The sequence below is a fragment of the Crocuta crocuta genome, unplaced genomic scaffold (assembly GCF_008692635.1).
Source record: "Crocuta crocuta isolate KB4526 unplaced genomic scaffold, BGI_CrCroc_1.0 scaffold36, whole genome shotgun sequence".
Taxonomy (NCBI): domain Eukaryota; kingdom Metazoa; phylum Chordata; class Mammalia; order Carnivora; family Hyaenidae; genus Crocuta; species Crocuta crocuta.
The window spans coordinates 22120136-22138112 of NW_027532203.1; the positions used below are offsets into that span (position 1 = coordinate 22120136).

Below are 17977 nucleotides of genomic sequence, written 5' to 3' on the forward strand. Positions count from 1 at the left end.
TTGGGTGTTGAGTTGTGTAAGTTCATTATATATTTTGGATATTATTTTATCGGATTGTGATTTGCAAATCTCTTCCCCACTTCAGCAGACTGTCTTTTAGTTTTGCTGGTTGCTTCCTTTGCTGTACAGAGCTTTTTTTATTTTGATGTAATCCCAACAGTTTATTTTTGCTTTTGTTTCCCTTGCCTCAGACATCATCTACAACATCTAGAAGGATGTTGTTATAGCTGATGTTGGAAAAATTAATGCTTATGTTCTCTTGTAGGATTTTTATGGTTTCAAGTCTCACATTTAGGCCCTTAATCCATTGTGAGATTTAAAAATGTGGTCCAGTTTCATTCTGTTGCATGTAGCTGTCCAGTTTTCCCAAAACCATTTGCTGAAGAGGCTTTTTCCCATTACATATTCTTGTCTCCGTTGTCAAAGATTAACTGACCATATAAGTGTGGGGTTATTCCTGGGCTTTCTATTCTGTTTTAACAATGTATATGTCTAATTTTGTTCCAGTACCATACAGATTTGATTACTACAGCTTTGTAATATAATCTGAAGTCTGGAATTGTGGTAACTCCAACTTTGCTTTTCTTTTTCAAGACTGCTTTGGCTACTTAGGGGGCATTTTGTGGTTCCATACAAATTTTAGGACTGTTTGTTCTAGTTCTGTGAAAAAAGCTGTTGGTATTTTTTTAATGGATTTTCTTCTTTTTTTTTTTTAGTTTATTTATTTATTTTGAGAGAAACAAAGACATGAGTAGGGGAAGGATAGAAAGAAAGGGAGAGAGAGAGAATCCTAGCAGGCTCCACACTGCCAGTGCAGAGCCCGACACGGGGCTGAAACTCACTAAACTGTGAGATCATGACCTGAGCTAAAACCATAAGTTGGACAAAGCTTAACTGACTGAGCCACCCAGGCGCCCCAATGCTGTTGGCATTTTAATAGGAATTGCATTAAGTGTGTAGAATGCTTTGGGTAGTATAAACATTTTCTTAATGTTTGTTTATTTTGAGAGAAAGAGAGACAGAGTGCAAGCAGAGGAGGGGCAGAGAAAGACAGGAGGAGACACAGAATCTGAAGCAGGCTCCAGGCTCTGAGCTGTCAGCACAGAGCCCAACGCAGAGCTTGAACTCACAAAACACGAGATCATGAACTGAGCTGAAGCTGGATGTCTAACCTATTGAGCCATCCAGGTGCCCTGAGTAGTATAGACATCTTAACAATATTTGTTCTTTCAATTCATAAGCATGGAGTATCTACTTCTTTGTGTTGTCTTCAATTTCTGTCATCAGTATTTTGTAGTTTTCAGAGTACAGGTATTTAACCTCTTTGGCTATGTTTATTCCTAAGTATTTTATTATTTTTGGTGTAAGTGGGATTATTTTCTTCTCTTTTTTGCTGCTTAATCATTAGTGTATAGAAATGAAATAGACTTCTGTACCTTGATTTTGTAGCCTACAACCTTACTGAATTCATTCATCAGCTCTAGTAGGCCAGTATCTCTGCTGAGCATGGATGCAAAATCTTTTTAAAAAAAATTACCAAACCAAGGGGTGCCTGGGTGGCTCAGTTGGTTAAGCATCCAATTTCATCTTAGGTCATGACTTCATGGTTCATGGGTTTGAGCCCCGTGTCAGACTCTGTGCTGACAGCTCAGAGCCTGGAGCCTGCTTTGGATTCTCTCTCTCTCTCCTTCTCTTTCTCAAAAATAAGCATTAAAAATAATCTTTTTTTTTTTTTAATTTAAAAAGTTAGCAAACTGAATCTAAGAATACATTTTAAAAAATCATTCACCACAATCAAGTGGGATTTATTCCTGGAATGCAAGGATGGCTCCATATTTACAAACCGATCAGTGTGATATGTCACATTAATAAGAGAAAGAATAAGAAACAAATGATCATATAGATGAAAAAAAGCATTTGACAAACCACAACATCCATTCATAAAAAAAAAAAAAAAAAATTACCTCAACAAAGTAGGTTCAGAAAGAACATACCTCAACATAATGAAGTCCTTACATAAAAATCCCATAGCTAACATCACACTCAATGAGGAAAATCTGAGAGCTTTTCTCCTAAAGTCAGGAACAAGACAAGGATGTCTACTCTCACCACTTTTATACAACATAGTACTGAAAGTCCTAGCCACAGCAATTAGACAACAAAAATAAATAAAAGGTATCCAAATATGTAAGAAGCAAAACTGTACTATTTGCAGATGACATGATACATATATAGAAAACCCAAAAGACTCCAGGGAGCATGAACTTTTAACCAGTGTATGTTACAATTCCTTAAACCAAAGAATAGTATAATCACTTGCTTTGCCATATCAGAATAATGCTTTTCTGTGACTCTAAACTCCATACTGAATTACTGTGACATGATAAACTGTGAAAGACAAAAATACACTGTAGCAAATATCCTCTGTCAAGTCCTTCTCTGTATTAGCTTTCATTTCAGGCATATCAGGTTTTCTGTGTGAATTACATACATTCTTCTTACGTAGGGAAAAAGAAAATCATATTTAAAAAGTAGTAAAACTTGGGACACCTGGGTGGCTGTTGGTTAAGCATCTAACTTCAGATCAGGTCATGATCTCACAGTTCTTGAGTTTGAGCCGGGCTATGTGCTAACAGCTTGGAGCCTGGAGCCTGCTTCGGATTTGTGTCTCCCTCTCCCATTGACCTTCCCCTGCTCGTACTCTGTCTCTCTCTCTCTTTCAAAAATAAATAAAACATTATAAAAATTTAAAAATAGCCAAAAACTAATCATTACAATGTGATAAGAACTGATCCATGCCTGTAAGTGTAAAAATTTTCAAAGACACACATGGCAGAATCCTAGGACCTGCTCACCGATTCTTATATTAAAGGGAAGTGACAAGGTTGAAGGGGAAGAGAGGGATCTTAAAAACAAATGAGCAAAACAAGTGTGAGCAAGAATATGTAGCACTGTTCTGAATAATAAAGTTGTAAATAACTAAATATTAATTTATGGTTAAAGTGTAGAATTTCATAATTTGGAATATAACTATCAACTAACAAATCTTTTAAATTTATTCCCACTCCCCTATTGTGTGCCAGGCACTGTTTAAGAATTGAGTATCTGTGTATACTACCATGGAAGAATTTCCAACTGTTAGTATTATTCACTTCTGAGAAAAGGAAAACAACTTGAGGAAAGAATGATGATAAAAGGAAACATTCACTTTTGACTCTACATACTTTTTATAAAGGCTGAACTTCTTAGAACAATGATATTATATTCATGAATTATATAACCCATTTAAAATTGGTTCTGTACCTGAATGCTTCCTTCTGTATCAAGAACTTCAGCAACAGGAACTGACTGGATAAACTGCATGAAGCCTACATAGAAATATATGCATTGCATTAAGCACATTGGTTAAGCAATAAAATAATGGTTCTACTAAGAATAACCTTCATTTTCAAATGCATACACTGCATACCCAAATAACTTAAAGAGTCTGTAAATAATATATTAAGTTTAGACTGGCATTTGAGTCATAAGAACTAGAAGGAAACTTCTTTCAAATAAACTGATTTACTCTGTTTCTCCAGGCCAATTTCTATTACTGTATAGAAGGAAGAAAATGTAATAGTTGGCTTCCTAAATCTGCACAAAAATTTCTTCTTTCTGTACTTTTATAACATACACCAATTAAAAATACTCCAAATTTACAATCACTTTAAGAACTCTAAAATTATGTAATATCAATCAACTAAGGCTAAAACTGCATTATATTCATTGGCTTTTTTTTATCTAATACTCCATGTCCTACCATTTCCTGGAAATGACAGAAGCATAGATCTCTTAAACTACCAAAAAGAAAGGGAAGAAGGCGTTATGAAAAATCAAAGTTGAATGAAGAAACTACCATATACCCCTCTGAAGTAAAAGATGTCTCAGGGCACCTGGGTGGCTCAGTCGGTTAATCATCTGACTTCAACTCAGGTCATGATCTCACGGTTTGTGGGTTCGAGCCCCGCATCGGGCTCTGTGCTGACAGCTAACTCAGAGCCTGAAGCCTGTTTCAGATTCTGTGTCTCCCTCTCTCTCTCTGACCCTGCCCTGTTCATGCTGTCTCTCTCTCTATCTCAGAAATAAAACACACACACACACACACACACAAAAATTAAATTAAAAAAATTTTTTTTTTAAAATGTCTTACTCATTCCTGTATCACAAACAGGGAATAGTCTGTATCAGTTCATTTGAAGAAATTTATTGTTTTCCTACCATGTAGTAATAAGTCTGCCAATAAAAAACAGAGCTTTGACACTGCCTTATAGACTGAACAAGCCTGCAAGTTTTACTGGGATAAATACTATGAAAGTAAGGATACTGTGAAAGAGAATAGTGTAGGGAGACCTAAATTACCATAGAGATCAGAAGGCATCTGACATTTGAGCCATGTTTTGAAGGAAAGTGAAAGTTAATAGGTAAAGCTGTGAGGAAAGGATGCTAAAGATAATGATCATAACATAAATGAAGGCATTAAGGCTGAAAAGAGCATGGTGAATTCGAGAAAATGCAAGGTGGCCCATTGAGCTATTGCCTGGGAAGCAAGGGGAAGACTGGAAAAAGAGAGGCCTGAGAGACAGGTACAGGAGTGTATCACAGCATGCCGGAACTTTAAACCAAGCTAAGGCCTTTGTCTTTGTCCAAAGAGCAAATGGAAGGGAGAAAGTCATTTTAGGCAGGATAGTCAAAGAGCGTACGTAGACTTTAAACAAGATCATTCTGAGAGAAAATGAGGAATTAAACCACCAAAAAGATTTGAGGGTGGCCAGGAGAAGACCAGGAAACTTCTATTTTTCCCAGACATCTAAGGGTGAGAAGCTCTGAGAGTATCAAGACTACGGATTGACAACAGTCTTTAGGCAAGCATTCCTAGAGAACTGTCTATCAAACTTCCAGAGGTTATTCAATCTCAGAAAGACTTAGATGCTATAGTTCTACATGAAAAAAATTAGTTCATAAGGCAACATCACTTGTTGAGTGGCTTTTTTTTTAAGCAGAGCATAATACAAACCCACTCTAGGTCACAGTAACTCTCAAATGATGACTCTGGACACAGATTAGTATGTAAGAAACTACTATAAATTATAACCAGTTTGAATGCAAAGAAATACAGTATAAAGGTACTAATCTGTCTTATAAATATGCTGTTGAATGATTTCAAGAGAGAGGAAGGGAGAAAGGGAAAGAGGCCCAGTCAGCCTTCAGTGCTACCGATGAATTCAATCTCTAGTGTTCTTAACATTCAATTAAAAGAGGAAAAGTATACTCATTAGACACTGAAATAAACAACCATGGTGTAAAATAACTTACCATGTTTTGTACTAGTGGCTAATACCTTGTAGGGTGTCAATTTCAAATCCAGATTTTCTTTCCGTAGCAGCTTGGGATCAAATGATAAAACATATTAATGAAATAAATATAAAGATTGTTCTGAAACAATTTAGAAGGAAAGTATTCTAATAACTTATTATGAGATTACTAAATTAACTTTACTTTGATCATCAAAAATATATTTATTAAGCACTTAATTGATGTTATTTCCATTTTTTAATCTTATTCTATCTAAATGACTGTCAATAGTTTTCAATCAACACTGGGGGTCTTCTAACTCATTTACGCAGCTCCTTCTACTCACAAAGTATTTTAGAACTCAGAAAAGGGAAATGAGGACAAATATGTTCCTTTAAAAGCCAGGGGCAGAAATGTTAAAGAAGAGAAAACTCTAGCTGACTAAGAAGAAAGGAATTACTAAACCTGACATCAAGAGAACTTAACTGAGAAAAGAGTTTTAATAAAAAGGAACAAACACAATTTCATTTTATATTCAACATAAGAGTCACTTTGCAGTGCACAGAACAACTAAACTTGTTCAAGGGCAAATGAAGATTGCTAAGCTTCCTATGATTGTACCTGAATGTTAAAAATACTTCAGTGTCCATACACAGCATATATACTAAACCAAAACTAAAAAATGTTACCCGCCAATATAAAGTTATAGTCACCTTGTCCATGAGTGAAATGATTTGAAGAATAAGTTGATCTTGGCGTAAGTCGTCTCCATGCTTAAATATAACTGGGTATTTGCCCCCATCTTCTGTCTTAAAAAATAACTGTGCAGGCATAAGAGCACTCTGAAAATAAAAATATCGTTTTCAAATCTGGATGTAAATAAATGCACAAAGATTTATCATGCACAGAATGAAATGCTGACACATAAGGTAAACAAATAGATATTCAGAACCTAAAAAAAGCAAGATGGATTGGCAGCAAGACACAACAGGAATCCTTGGAGAAAACCACAAGCTAGCTAATAGTCAGAAGACTACATGGCATATAGAGCAGAAGCTCTGGAGTCAGTCACAGATATGAATCCAGGCTCCACCAGTACTAGATGTTTGATCTTGCACATATTCTTTACCCTGTTTCCTCATCTGTAAAATAAAGACAACATTTCTCTGCACAGTTGTTAAGGTGATTAAAAACCATAGAGGAACAAGAGTCTGGCACCGTGCCTGATACAAAACAGACATTCTACCTACGTTTGACACCATCATTTTAGCATTACAGACATAAAGAAATAAATGAGATAAACGACAGCATAAAAACGCACCAGACAGAGGGGTACCTGGGTGGCTCAGTTCGGTTAAGGTCTTGATTTCAGCTCAGGTCATGATCTCACAGCTCGTGACACTGAGCCCTGCTGACAGCACAAAGCCTGCTTGGGACTCTCTCCCTCTCTCTCTCTGCCCTTCATTTGCGTATGCACACTCTCCCCCTTCTCACTTTCACAAAGTAAATAAGCATTTTTAAAAAATGCACCAGATAGAAAGTCATGAGCTATGATTACTATTTAATAGCAGGTATACGATTGATTAGTCATGCAGCTTTGAGACTCAAACTTCTCTTTTATAAAATAAGAGGAAGTCTCAAATATCTATATCTTTTATTCTGGAATAATTATGTTTTTGCCCTTAAATCTTTCCCTTAACTAGCTGAAATCTCTAATTTAGCTTATAAATGTGTCTAAGTCAACAAATAGTACATTAAATTCTCTTTAGAAACCAAACCTGATGTGGAGTAACATACCGAGACACTTACTTGGAGATACAAGGTCAGAAAACTTTTGAAAAAGATGCTCTATTAGTTTAGATCACTGAGAAAAAAATCCTACAATATTAAAATTTGGAAAATTTATGATATTCTAAAGAAATGAGTCTGACAAATAAAATGAAGGACAACCTTAATTTACACAGGAGAGAAGTAACAGAAAAAAGTATCAGATAGAGGGACAAATAGAAAAATTTGTGACAGAGCAAACACAAATACAGTAAAATGTTAAAATAAAAGGGATAAAAGGCATCAAAAATGCTTCAGTGAATATAGGTTTAAAACTTATAACCTCTTGTGGATTAAAATTCTAAATTTTAAATTATCTTAAGCTGGAGAATCATTTTATTACCCCAAGCAAAAATATATTTTATAAAATACCTCAAAGGCATTTGTGACCCAAAAAATGAATAAGAATTACTATGACTGGGGCACCTGGGTGGCTCAGTCAGTTAAGTGTCCCACTCAATTTCAGCTCAGGTCATGATCTCGCCATTTGTAGGACTGAGCCCCGAATTGGGCTCTGCACTGATGGGGCAGAGTCTGCTTGGAATTCTCTTCCTTTCTCTCTCTCTCTGCCCTTCTCCCACTCTCACTCTTTCTCTCAAAATAAATACATAAACTTAAAAAAAAAAAGAATTACTATAAGAGAGGGGAACGTGAGTGGCTCAGTCAGTTAAGCTTCTGACTCTTGACTTGGGCTCAGATCATGATCTCAGGGTCCTGAGATCAATGGGCATGGAGCCTGCTTAAGATTCTCTCTCCTCTTCTTCCTCTGCCCCTCCCCAAATCCTGTTCTTGTACATGAACACAATCTCTCTCTTTAAAAAAAAAAAAAAATTACTATGACAGAGTTAGTAGTAAATGCCAAAGAACCATTAATCCTAAACTCCAACCAAGAATTTTCAAGAATGCTTACATAAAGAAAAACAAAACCCAACCTGGATATCAGGATCAAAATTATATCTCACGATGTTTTATTGACCATCCATTTTGTGTACATAAGACATAAATACAATACTTAAGGAGAAAATGAGTCTAGACTACCTAACAATAGTGGCAGATATCTTCTTATACCCCACTCTTACAACTCCTGCTTTGTCTTAGATATTCTCATCCTGTTTCAAAAAACTGGTAAAACTACCTTTTTGATTTATTGCTCTTAATTAGTCCTCAGGGAATGTGAATATTAGATGCTGGTATTGTTTGAGAGTTCAAGTCCAAAGGAACACCAGTAGTCTACAGGTATACCAGTTGTTAATGTCTGGGTGTAACTCTACATTTTGGCTTCCACTGGGTTGTAAGCACAAGCAAGGAAATAGTTGCATTTTATCTCTTGTACCAGTATTTTTCAAATTGCAGGCAATAATCCATTAATGAATTTTGAAATTAAACCAATTAAACAAGTTGCAAAAATTTAAAATTTAATGCGATAGAATAATTTAAAAGAATAGAAACTATCAGAGTCCGTACCATGCAGTAAGGTTCAGTGTGCTGCTTGATAAAACTTGGCCTTTCAGTTGTGTGAGCTGTGCTGCTATAGGCTGCCTTTAAACACACCCCTGAAATTAATCCAAACCACTTCTTACTATAATCACACCCCTTTTTACATTCATAAGCTGTTGTCTTATGAGCCCTTTCTTTTCCGGATACAAAGTAATATCCAAGTGCAACTCATCACAACACTTAAACACCAGGTCTCCCAGACACCGTGCTTTATGATGCCCAACAGATAATGATGCTTCACAGGTACTGCTGTTCACTCCTTGGGGCTAACTGGAAAAAGTGGCTGCCAGCAGCTCTTTCTAGCCATCCAAGCCGTGGTCAGCCAAAAGAAGTATGACATGCTATTAAGGACTAAAGAGAATTACTAGTTGAAAAAAATGAAAAAAATTTAAGTTACAAGAAAGATATCAGATCAAGAAATGTTAAAAAGGTTAACTGAGACTGTAACTACATGGATTTATGAACTGAATGGGTAATATAAGTTTCACAATTGTTACTTTTTTTCAAAAAAGCTTACATGAAAAAAGTAGGTATGGTTCTAATTAATAAAAGTTCAAAAATTAAAGATTAAAAAATAGTCCAGAGTTTAAAAATGTACATTTTTTTTACACATTTCACATAAAAATGCCTACTGGTAATACAAGATCTTAAATCAAGACACACTAAATACACCAAAGGTAATTTTTTATCTAGCATGTACTAAATCAAACAAAATTATAGATATTATCTTCAATGTAATCATTTTTGAAGGGAGTGTTTTTGCTTTACAGAATTAGGTTCCAATCATATGCATTAGATATCCATCACAATTACCTTAAATAGTGTAGCTGTTTCTGGGATTATTCCTCTAATTTTCACCTGGGGTTCTAAAGGCAATGGGATAAGTTCCACATCTGACAAATTCATCTTTTCATTGTCTCCAAGCAATGCCTGTAGTCTCTCATTCTAAGAGAACAAATCAGAAAGAACTGAGTTAAAATGGAAAAGCAGTTTATAAAACACAGAGTTAAGACATAAAAACTAATTTACTAACTTTAAAATATTAGTGAAGCACCATAAAAGTATGTGCAAAGTATCATAAAGGAGGGGCACCTGGGTGGCTTGGTCAGTTAAGTGTCCAACACTTGACTTCAGCTTAGAACATGATCTCACAGTTTGCAAGATCAAGTCCCGGACAACAGAGAGTCTGTTTGGGATTCTCTCTCTCCTTTATTTCCCTCTCTCTCAAAATAAATAAACTCAAGACAAAAGTATCATAAAGGAGACAGTGAGAAACAAGCACTTATAATCTGCCTGACAAGAACGGTGGCATAGTTTAAAAGAAAAAATTCCTGGGGGTTCCTGAGTGGCTCAGTCGGTTAAGCATCTGACTTTGGCTCAGGTCATGATTTCATGGTCCATGGTTTCAAGCCCCATGTTAGGCTCTGTGCTGACAGCTCAGAGCCTGGAGCCTGCTTTGGATTCTGTATCTCCCTATTTCTCTGCCCCATCCCCACTCATGTTCTCTCTCTCTCTCAAAATAATTTTTTTATAGTTTATTGTCAAGTTGGTTTCCATATAACACCCAGTGCTCATTCCAACAAGTGCCCTCCTCCATGCCCATCACCCCCCTTCCCCTCTCCCCCACCCCCTTCAGACTTCAATTTGTTCTCAGTATTTAAGAGTCTCTCATAGTTTGCCTCCCTCCCCTTAACTATTTTTTCCCCTTCTCCTCCACCACGGTCCTCCATTAAGTTTCTCCTGTTCCATATATGAGTGAAAATATATGGTATCTGTCCTTCTCTGCCTAACTTATTTCACTCAGCATAACACCCTCGAGTTGCATCCACGTTGCTACATATGGCCAGATTTCATTCTTTCTCATTGCCATGTAGTATTCCATTGTATAGATAAACCACATCTTTTCTTTTTTAATTTTTTTAAATGTTTTTATTTATATCTGAGAGAGAGAGAGAGAGTAAGTGAGCATGAGAAGGGGAGGGTCAGAGAGAGAGGGACACACAGAATCTGAAGCAGGCTCCAGGCTCTGAGCTGGCTGTCAGCACAGAGCCCGACGCGGGGCTAAACCCACGAACCGTGAGATCATAACCTGAGCTGAAGTCGGACGCTTAACCGACTGAGCCACCCAGGCGCCCCCATAAACCACATCTTCTTGATCCATTCATCAGTTGATGGACATTTAGGTTCTTTCCATGATTTGGCTGTTGTTGAGAGTGCTGCTGTGAACACTGGGTTACATGTGCTCCTATGCATCAGCACTCCTGTGTCCCTTGGGTACATTCCTAGCAGTGCTATTGCTGGGTCATAGGGGAGTTCTATTGTTAATTTTTTGAGGAACCTCCGCACTGTTTTCCAGATGGGCTGAACAAGTTTACATTCCCACAAACAGTGTAGGAGGGTGCCTGTTTCTCCATATCCTCGCCAGCATCTATAGTCTCCTGATTTGTTCATCAAAATAAATAAACTCTAAAATAAATTAACAACTAGAGTACTGCTGCTAAAACCAAAATCAAGTCATGTCACTCTTCTGTTCAAAACTCCCAACAGCTTCTACACTAACTCAGTGTTTAAGTCATAGTCCTTGTAAGGGCTTACAAGGATAGAGTCCATCTGTGTCCCTGTTGTCTCTGTCCTCCAGCCTCATCTCCTACTACTCTCCCCCATTCCCCCTTTGTTCTAAATACACTGGGCTTCTTCCTATTTCACACATAAATCTCTCTCTCTCTCTCTCTCTCTCTCTCTCTCACACACACACACACACACACACACACACACACACACACGCACTCATGCACGCACACACAGACTCTCACACCAGGGCTTTTGTTCTTGGTGTCCCTCTGGCAGGAATGGTCTTCTCTAAATATTCACATGGCTTGCTCCCTCACCTGCTTCAGATCTTTGTCCAAATGTCACCTTCTTAATGAGGATTTCCTGACCACTCTATTGAGAAGTGAAACATTCACTGCCTTACTACTCAAACCCAGCACTTCCTATTTCCTTTCCCTGCTTTATTTTTCTCTATAGCATCAACAGTATCTAGCACACTATATATTTCACTTATTTATTCTATTTACTTTCTCCTCTAAAACCCCATTAGAATAGAGATCTTATATTCGCTGATATATCCCTAGAACCTAAAAAAGTATCTGGCAATCTAGACATGCAATACATTTTTATAGAACAAATAAATGAATACTATCACCTAAAGAATCAAAAAGTGAAAAGAGAACACTTAACAACATTCAAAATGAAAGCTTTAGGTTTTGGGCAGTTAAGCGTCCATCCAATATTGGCTCAGGTCATGATCTCACAGCTCCTGAGTCCAAGTCCCATGTTGAGCTCTGTACTGAGAGCTCAGAGTCTGGAGTCGGCTAGGCAAATGGTGGTAGAGAGCCATCTTGGCATTCTCCATGGTAGGGCCTGTTTCTAGAAAACCTATGTTAACAAAATTGTTTTTTTAAACACATGATAAAAAAATGTCTAAAAAGATTTTTAGCCAATGTTGGAACTATATTTAGTATTGTTTGATTTAAAACATAGGCTGTGTGGTGAAAACTAAAGTTAATTTGGGAAGCTTTAAGCGATGCCTCAGATAGGTAAGTAGTCAGCCATCCTCCAGGATAGCTAAAATTGAGGTGTAGCCGGAGACTCACATGTGTGCCAAAAAGAAAAGCACATCACACACACAAAAATACTGATTGAAATCTATGCCCCAGGAGCAGACACTCCTGCAGGTGGGTGTGTGGGCTCACACTGCTCCCTCACACAGGCACCTCTGGGGAGAGCGGCTCCAGTAGGAGCAGTAGGGATTTAGTTATTTAACTATGTGTGTGATTTTTCTCAGCAACAACAAAAAAAGTCATCTCAATTTCATTAAATATATCAACCTAAAGAGATAGTACCAGAACTCAGTATTTTATCATACCAAGACATCGTTATTTAAAAACAAAAAGCAAAGCCCATAAGTTTACCTTTTTCTTACGGTTTCCGCTTTCACGCTGCACTGCCTTCATTAGATGCACTAGCCGATCTACAAACGTTTGCTGCGCAGCCAGCAGAGAACGCATAACTCTGACAGACTTATCACCCTGAAGCGATTGAAAGGAAAGGAAAATTAGTTCTGTGTAGCATAATGATCAGGGTTTCTTTAATAGCATGGGTGATCTTTATTTATTCTTCTAATAGCTACAAACTTCAATACAAAGTGAAATTGAAAAAGATTAATTATCTTGATTCAGAGATAATGAGAAAGCTGCTAGCTTATTTAAACACTGCCAACTCTTCCACAGTTGAAAATTATCTGAGTCTTCAGCGAATACTAATCTATCAAAAACAGCACTTTTTTTTTTTTTCAAAGACAGCCATGTGATAAGATAGAATTCATTCACCCAAAATGCATTTACTCATTGACTCAATAAGTATCTGGAAGCCTATGATGTCTTTAGAAATGCACTGGGCATATGGCAGAAACAATTATCACCTTCAAGGAACTAAAACTCTATTGTGGGGGAGAAAAAAAGCAAAGTACTCAAACAGCAACACAATGCATGCTTGCTTAGTAAAGTGTAAGTTATAAAAATTAAATGCCATAGTCTTATGTAGTGCATTCCCAGTTCATAAAGTATTATAAAATACTTTTTCTCATTTGATCTTCCCAATAACAGAGATAAGGGTGGCTTATCAGTATAAAGGCAAATGTTATCATGCTCATTTTGAAAGTGAGGAAGTTTAAGCCCAGAGGAAGTGAAGTTTCTTCACGAGATGACAAAAGCTGTGACAGACTGAGGTTAGAAGAGACAACCAAGGACTTACCTATCAATAAGCTGAATGCAGAGAAGCTCTGAGAAATATAGAAACGTTTAGGCTCAAAGAGCTCAATAAGATGGGATTTAAATTTTTAAGAACATGAAACATTAAACTGCAGATAAAAGATGCTGTGAAGTAACACAATTCCGTAGAAAATCACAGATCATTGATGTGACAGTTCTCACTGCCCATGCGCCCTCTGCTGGCTGAATGGTGCCACAGTGCTTTAAGAAAACCAACACCAAAGAGGAGAAAATGGCTTTACGTAGATTTTAACAACTGTTTAAGAAGGAAAAATATAAGTTATGTAGTAAGTACCTGCAATACGACCATTGTCAGATTTCTAAAAATGTACCCAGTCTTGATAAACAAAATAAAAAAGACAGAGAAATAAAAAAGTAAAGCTTTGGAATTTGTTACATGTATAGGTTTATTCCATTAAATCAGGGGTCAACGAACTTCCTGTAAAAGATCAAGAATATTTTAGGTTTCGTTGGCCATAAAGTTTCCATTTCAACTATTCAACTGCTATTGCAGTGCAAAAGTGGCCATAAACAATATGAGAATAAATGAACATGATCATATTCCAAACACCAAAATTTGAATTTCAAATAATTTTCAAACGTCTCAAGTATTATTCTTTTTATTTTTTTCAACCATTTAAAAACATCAAAACCACCCTTAGCTCATGGGATATACAAAACAGGCAACAGACCAGATGTGGCTCATGAATGGTGTTTTTGGCACCCCCTACATTAAATGGTTACCTTCAACAACGCTTGGCTGAATCGTCTCATCACATTTAAGTACATCTCATGGGTCTTTGGATCTCTCTGCTGAGTGTCCTGATCTTCACATTCCACTATCACATACCTTAAAAATTCATAATAGGTGAAATGAGACTCAGATTCATTTTGTAAATATATATTCTTTTCCACAAAACCTGATTAATTCACATTTGCAAAAATAAATGGAAGTAATGAAACATATTTTTCATCAGTCTTTAAAAGTGGAAAATGAGGGGCACCTGGGTGGCTCAGTGGATTAAGCATCTGACTCTTGATTTTGACTCTCACGGTTTGGGAGTTCAACCCCTGCACTGGGCTCTGCACTGACAATGTGGAGCCTGCTTAGGGATCTCTCTCTCTCGTCTCTCTCTCGCACAAACACTCTTTTTCTCCCTCTCTCTCTCAAAATTAAAAAAGTTTAAAAACTTTAAAAAATTATAAGTGGAAAAGCAGGACACATACACAACCATTTATAAAAAAGTAAATTAATAACAATAATGCCTTAATTTGTGTAATAGTCTAGATGCTCTTTTGATGCCAACATTTTCTCCTAATACTTTATAAGGTACATACAGCATTACTATCTTCAGAAATCATCCAAGCTTACCTGTCTACCAAGTAACTCAAATAATATTTTCATAATCTCTATAATACTTATGGTATTACATATGGCTCTCTTATACTGAAAACTACTCTGAATCTAACTTCTCATTAACATACTTCTGCAAAATAAATATAATTTTAAATTGATTTCTTCCCATCCAATCTCCCCATTTCTCAAAAAATCCATATATAATCTTGTGTATCACAAAATTGTGGTTTAAGAGGGTTAAAGAAATTTTTAATATATTCTTATACATGAACTGCTTATACAGTTGTCAAGTCATAACCACTGTTCTGAATTAGATCTTAGACACCAATGTTTTCTAACTCTTCTGATGGGAACAGGCCATCCTAACAAACACATTTTGTATCACAACTAAGAACACACAGCCACATAGGTGTACACAAACGCCCAAAAATGAAATAAAGTTTCACAAACAGTCAATAAACAATATGTTAATATTTGCTACTCTGTTCTATTTCATTTTTCTTTAAATAACAAAAGCTAGATTGTGAGGCTTTAAATTGATTTAAGTGGATCAATTTTTTAATATTCATTTATTTTTGAGAACGAGCATGAGCAGGGAAAGGGCAGAGAAAAAGGGAGGCACAGAATCCGAAGCAAGCTCCAGGCTCTGAGCTGTCAGCACAGAGCCCAATGCGGGGCTTGAACTCATGAACTATGAGATCATGACCTGAGCTAAAGTCGGATGCTTAACTGACTGAGCCACCCAGGCCCCCTGAGAAAGACAGAATCTTAAGCAGGTTCCATCCTCCGTGTGTAATGGACATGAGAGTTGATCTCACAACCATGAGATCATGACCTGAGCCAAAATCAAGAGTCGGGTGCTCAACTGACTGAGCCACCTAGGAGCCTCCTAAATTTTTCTTCTTTAAACTATCTTCATAATGTTCCACCTGCATTAACAAAAACATCAATGGTTCTCTCTTGGCTACTATTTAAAATTTTAATATTTATTTATTTTTGAGATACAGATAGAGCACGAGCCTGGAAAGGGCAGAGAGAGAAGTAGACACAGAATCTGAAGCAGGCTCCAAGCTCTGAGCTGTCACAGAGCCTAATGCAGAGCTAGAAATCACAAACCACAAGATGATGACCTGAGCCGAAGTCACACACTTAACCAAATGAGCCACCCAGGTGCCCCTTGACTACTATTTTAAAACAGTTTCTGTGGCCCCAAGCATCTGGTTCAAACTTCCACTATCCAGTCAGGTCAGTCCCCTAACTACTCCTAGTATACAACCACTTGATGCTTTTGCTCATGTTGCAGTAATGTCCAGAAAACCTTCCCATCTCCATCTTTCCATATTCTACTCACCCTTTAAGTACAGAAGACACTTAATCTCTTCTAGGAAGTCTTCACAGACCCTGACGAATTCCTCCTTCTCTAACTTCCTAGAATAGGCCTTGCCTCTCAGACAACTTGTGTTGATGTTACCTTACTCATCACTGTTTCACATGTTTAACTCTTAGTTCCCTTCATAGGTTATAAAGAAACTGATGCCATAAGCCCTATCTTAAAATTTTTCAGTAATCCCTGATGACATCCCTGTAATAGTCTTACACACAGAAAAATTTTAATGATTGATAAAAGTAAAAGCCTCTCTACCTCCTCTCCTAGCCAACCAGTGCAATGGTTTACCGTGATAATAGCAGCTGTTTTGAAGTCCTAGAGTTGTACAACCTAGAATTTTCTGTAAAGTGGAATGAAGAACTGAAACATGCCCTTACAGCCACCATATCATGTTCCTAACAGGAGTTCTAAGCCAAAAATTCAAGAAGGCGTTCTTGAATCTTGAATCAAGAAAGCCTTCTACAGCCATAGGATACATATGACTAAATAGTATTTATACTAATAAAATTAATTAAAATTAAATGAAACTAAAAATACAGTTTTTCAATCACACACTCTACATTTCAGGTGCTCAGTAGCCAATATGTGCAGCATTATAGATAATTTCCATCACTGCAGAAAGTTTCACTCAACAGCTCTGTGGTAGATGAATAAGCTATAACACTTAAGATAAAACTCCTATTTCCTATTCACAGTATTCCGGAATGTTTGTCATTTCAGCACACCACCTGGAAGCGTTAAGTAGACAGTGATTCTAAACTATAAAACTGTCAACACAGTCGTATTCAAAACCTCTCCAGACCTTCCCATTCTTTAAAGTCCTTGACTATCTCCATCACTTTAGTATATCAATTGTCTTTTTCTGTGTGTTTACAAAGAAATTCACTTCCAAATGAACAATACTGAGAACCAGAACAAATAGGTTCCACTGCTTTGTTCAGGTCTCCCTGACCACCAAGTAAACACACAATGGTCACAGCTATTTCCTCTGACTGAGGGTCTACACTGATGCTCATGATAAAGGTCAAAAATCTTCCAAACCTAAGTTCTCCTACAAAAAGAAAAGTCCATCTAAAATACAGATGACGGTGCCATTTATATTATGACAATTATATATGAAGGACAAATTTGATCAAGACTAAACGACGTAGATTTGAACTATTGCCGAATCCTCTGGTCACGGCAGTAAGTAGATTCTACAAAGCATTCTATCTATGGTATTCCCTTGAAACCTATCATCTTCAAGTAGAAATCCAGACAAAACTGCTCAGGTACCCATTGTAAGATGACATCAGGAGACTACCTGCTTCCTGGCAATTTCATTTTGTGGGGTAAATAACCTTTATTACCTTGAAAGGTCTTAAAAGTTATAGAAAAACATGTCAAAGCATCCAAAGTTTACTTTCAATTTCAACATACTGGAATAGCTATAAAAATAAAAAAGTGGAACGATTTATAGATCTTGATGCCCAACACTTTACAGATTGGAGACTGTAACTCCCCTCTGTGGCTTAAAAGGTTGACACTATTCATTTTAAAAGGATTGTCTGCACAACTATAGGCCCCTAAGGATTCAGCTATAGCAGGAATCCCATTTAAATCACTGGAAAGGGAACAAATGAAAAAGGAAATTCAATGTTCAGAAGGAATAGCACAATCAATTAAAATTTTCATTTTCATACATTTGTTAAAATAAGAGTACCCTGAGAGTGAGAGAGGCCTTGAATTTGTTACATTTGGTTA

General features: G+C 36.8%; 1 protein-coding gene across 2 annotated transcripts in view; it reads right to left on the reverse strand.

Annotated features, from left to right (window-relative positions):
• Positions 1 to 17977, reverse strand: part of PIK3C3 (phosphatidylinositol 3-kinase catalytic subunit type 3) — a 146337-nt gene that overhangs the window by 43550 nt on the left and 84810 nt on the right. For both annotated transcript variants that reach the window (XM_077777615.1, XM_077777613.1), the window contains 6 exons: positions 14235 to 14340; positions 12633 to 12749; positions 9472 to 9603; positions 6048 to 6176; positions 5356 to 5425; positions 3304 to 3368 (listed from right to left, as the gene is read on the reverse strand). In XM_077777615.1, the coding sequence (XP_077633741.1) occupies positions 3304 to 3368; positions 5356 to 5425; positions 6048 to 6176; positions 9472 to 9603; positions 12633 to 12749; positions 14235 to 14340 (619 nt within the window). The remainder of the gene's footprint in view (positions 1 to 3303; positions 3369 to 5355; positions 5426 to 6047; positions 6177 to 9471; positions 9604 to 12632; positions 12750 to 14234; positions 14341 to 17977) is intronic.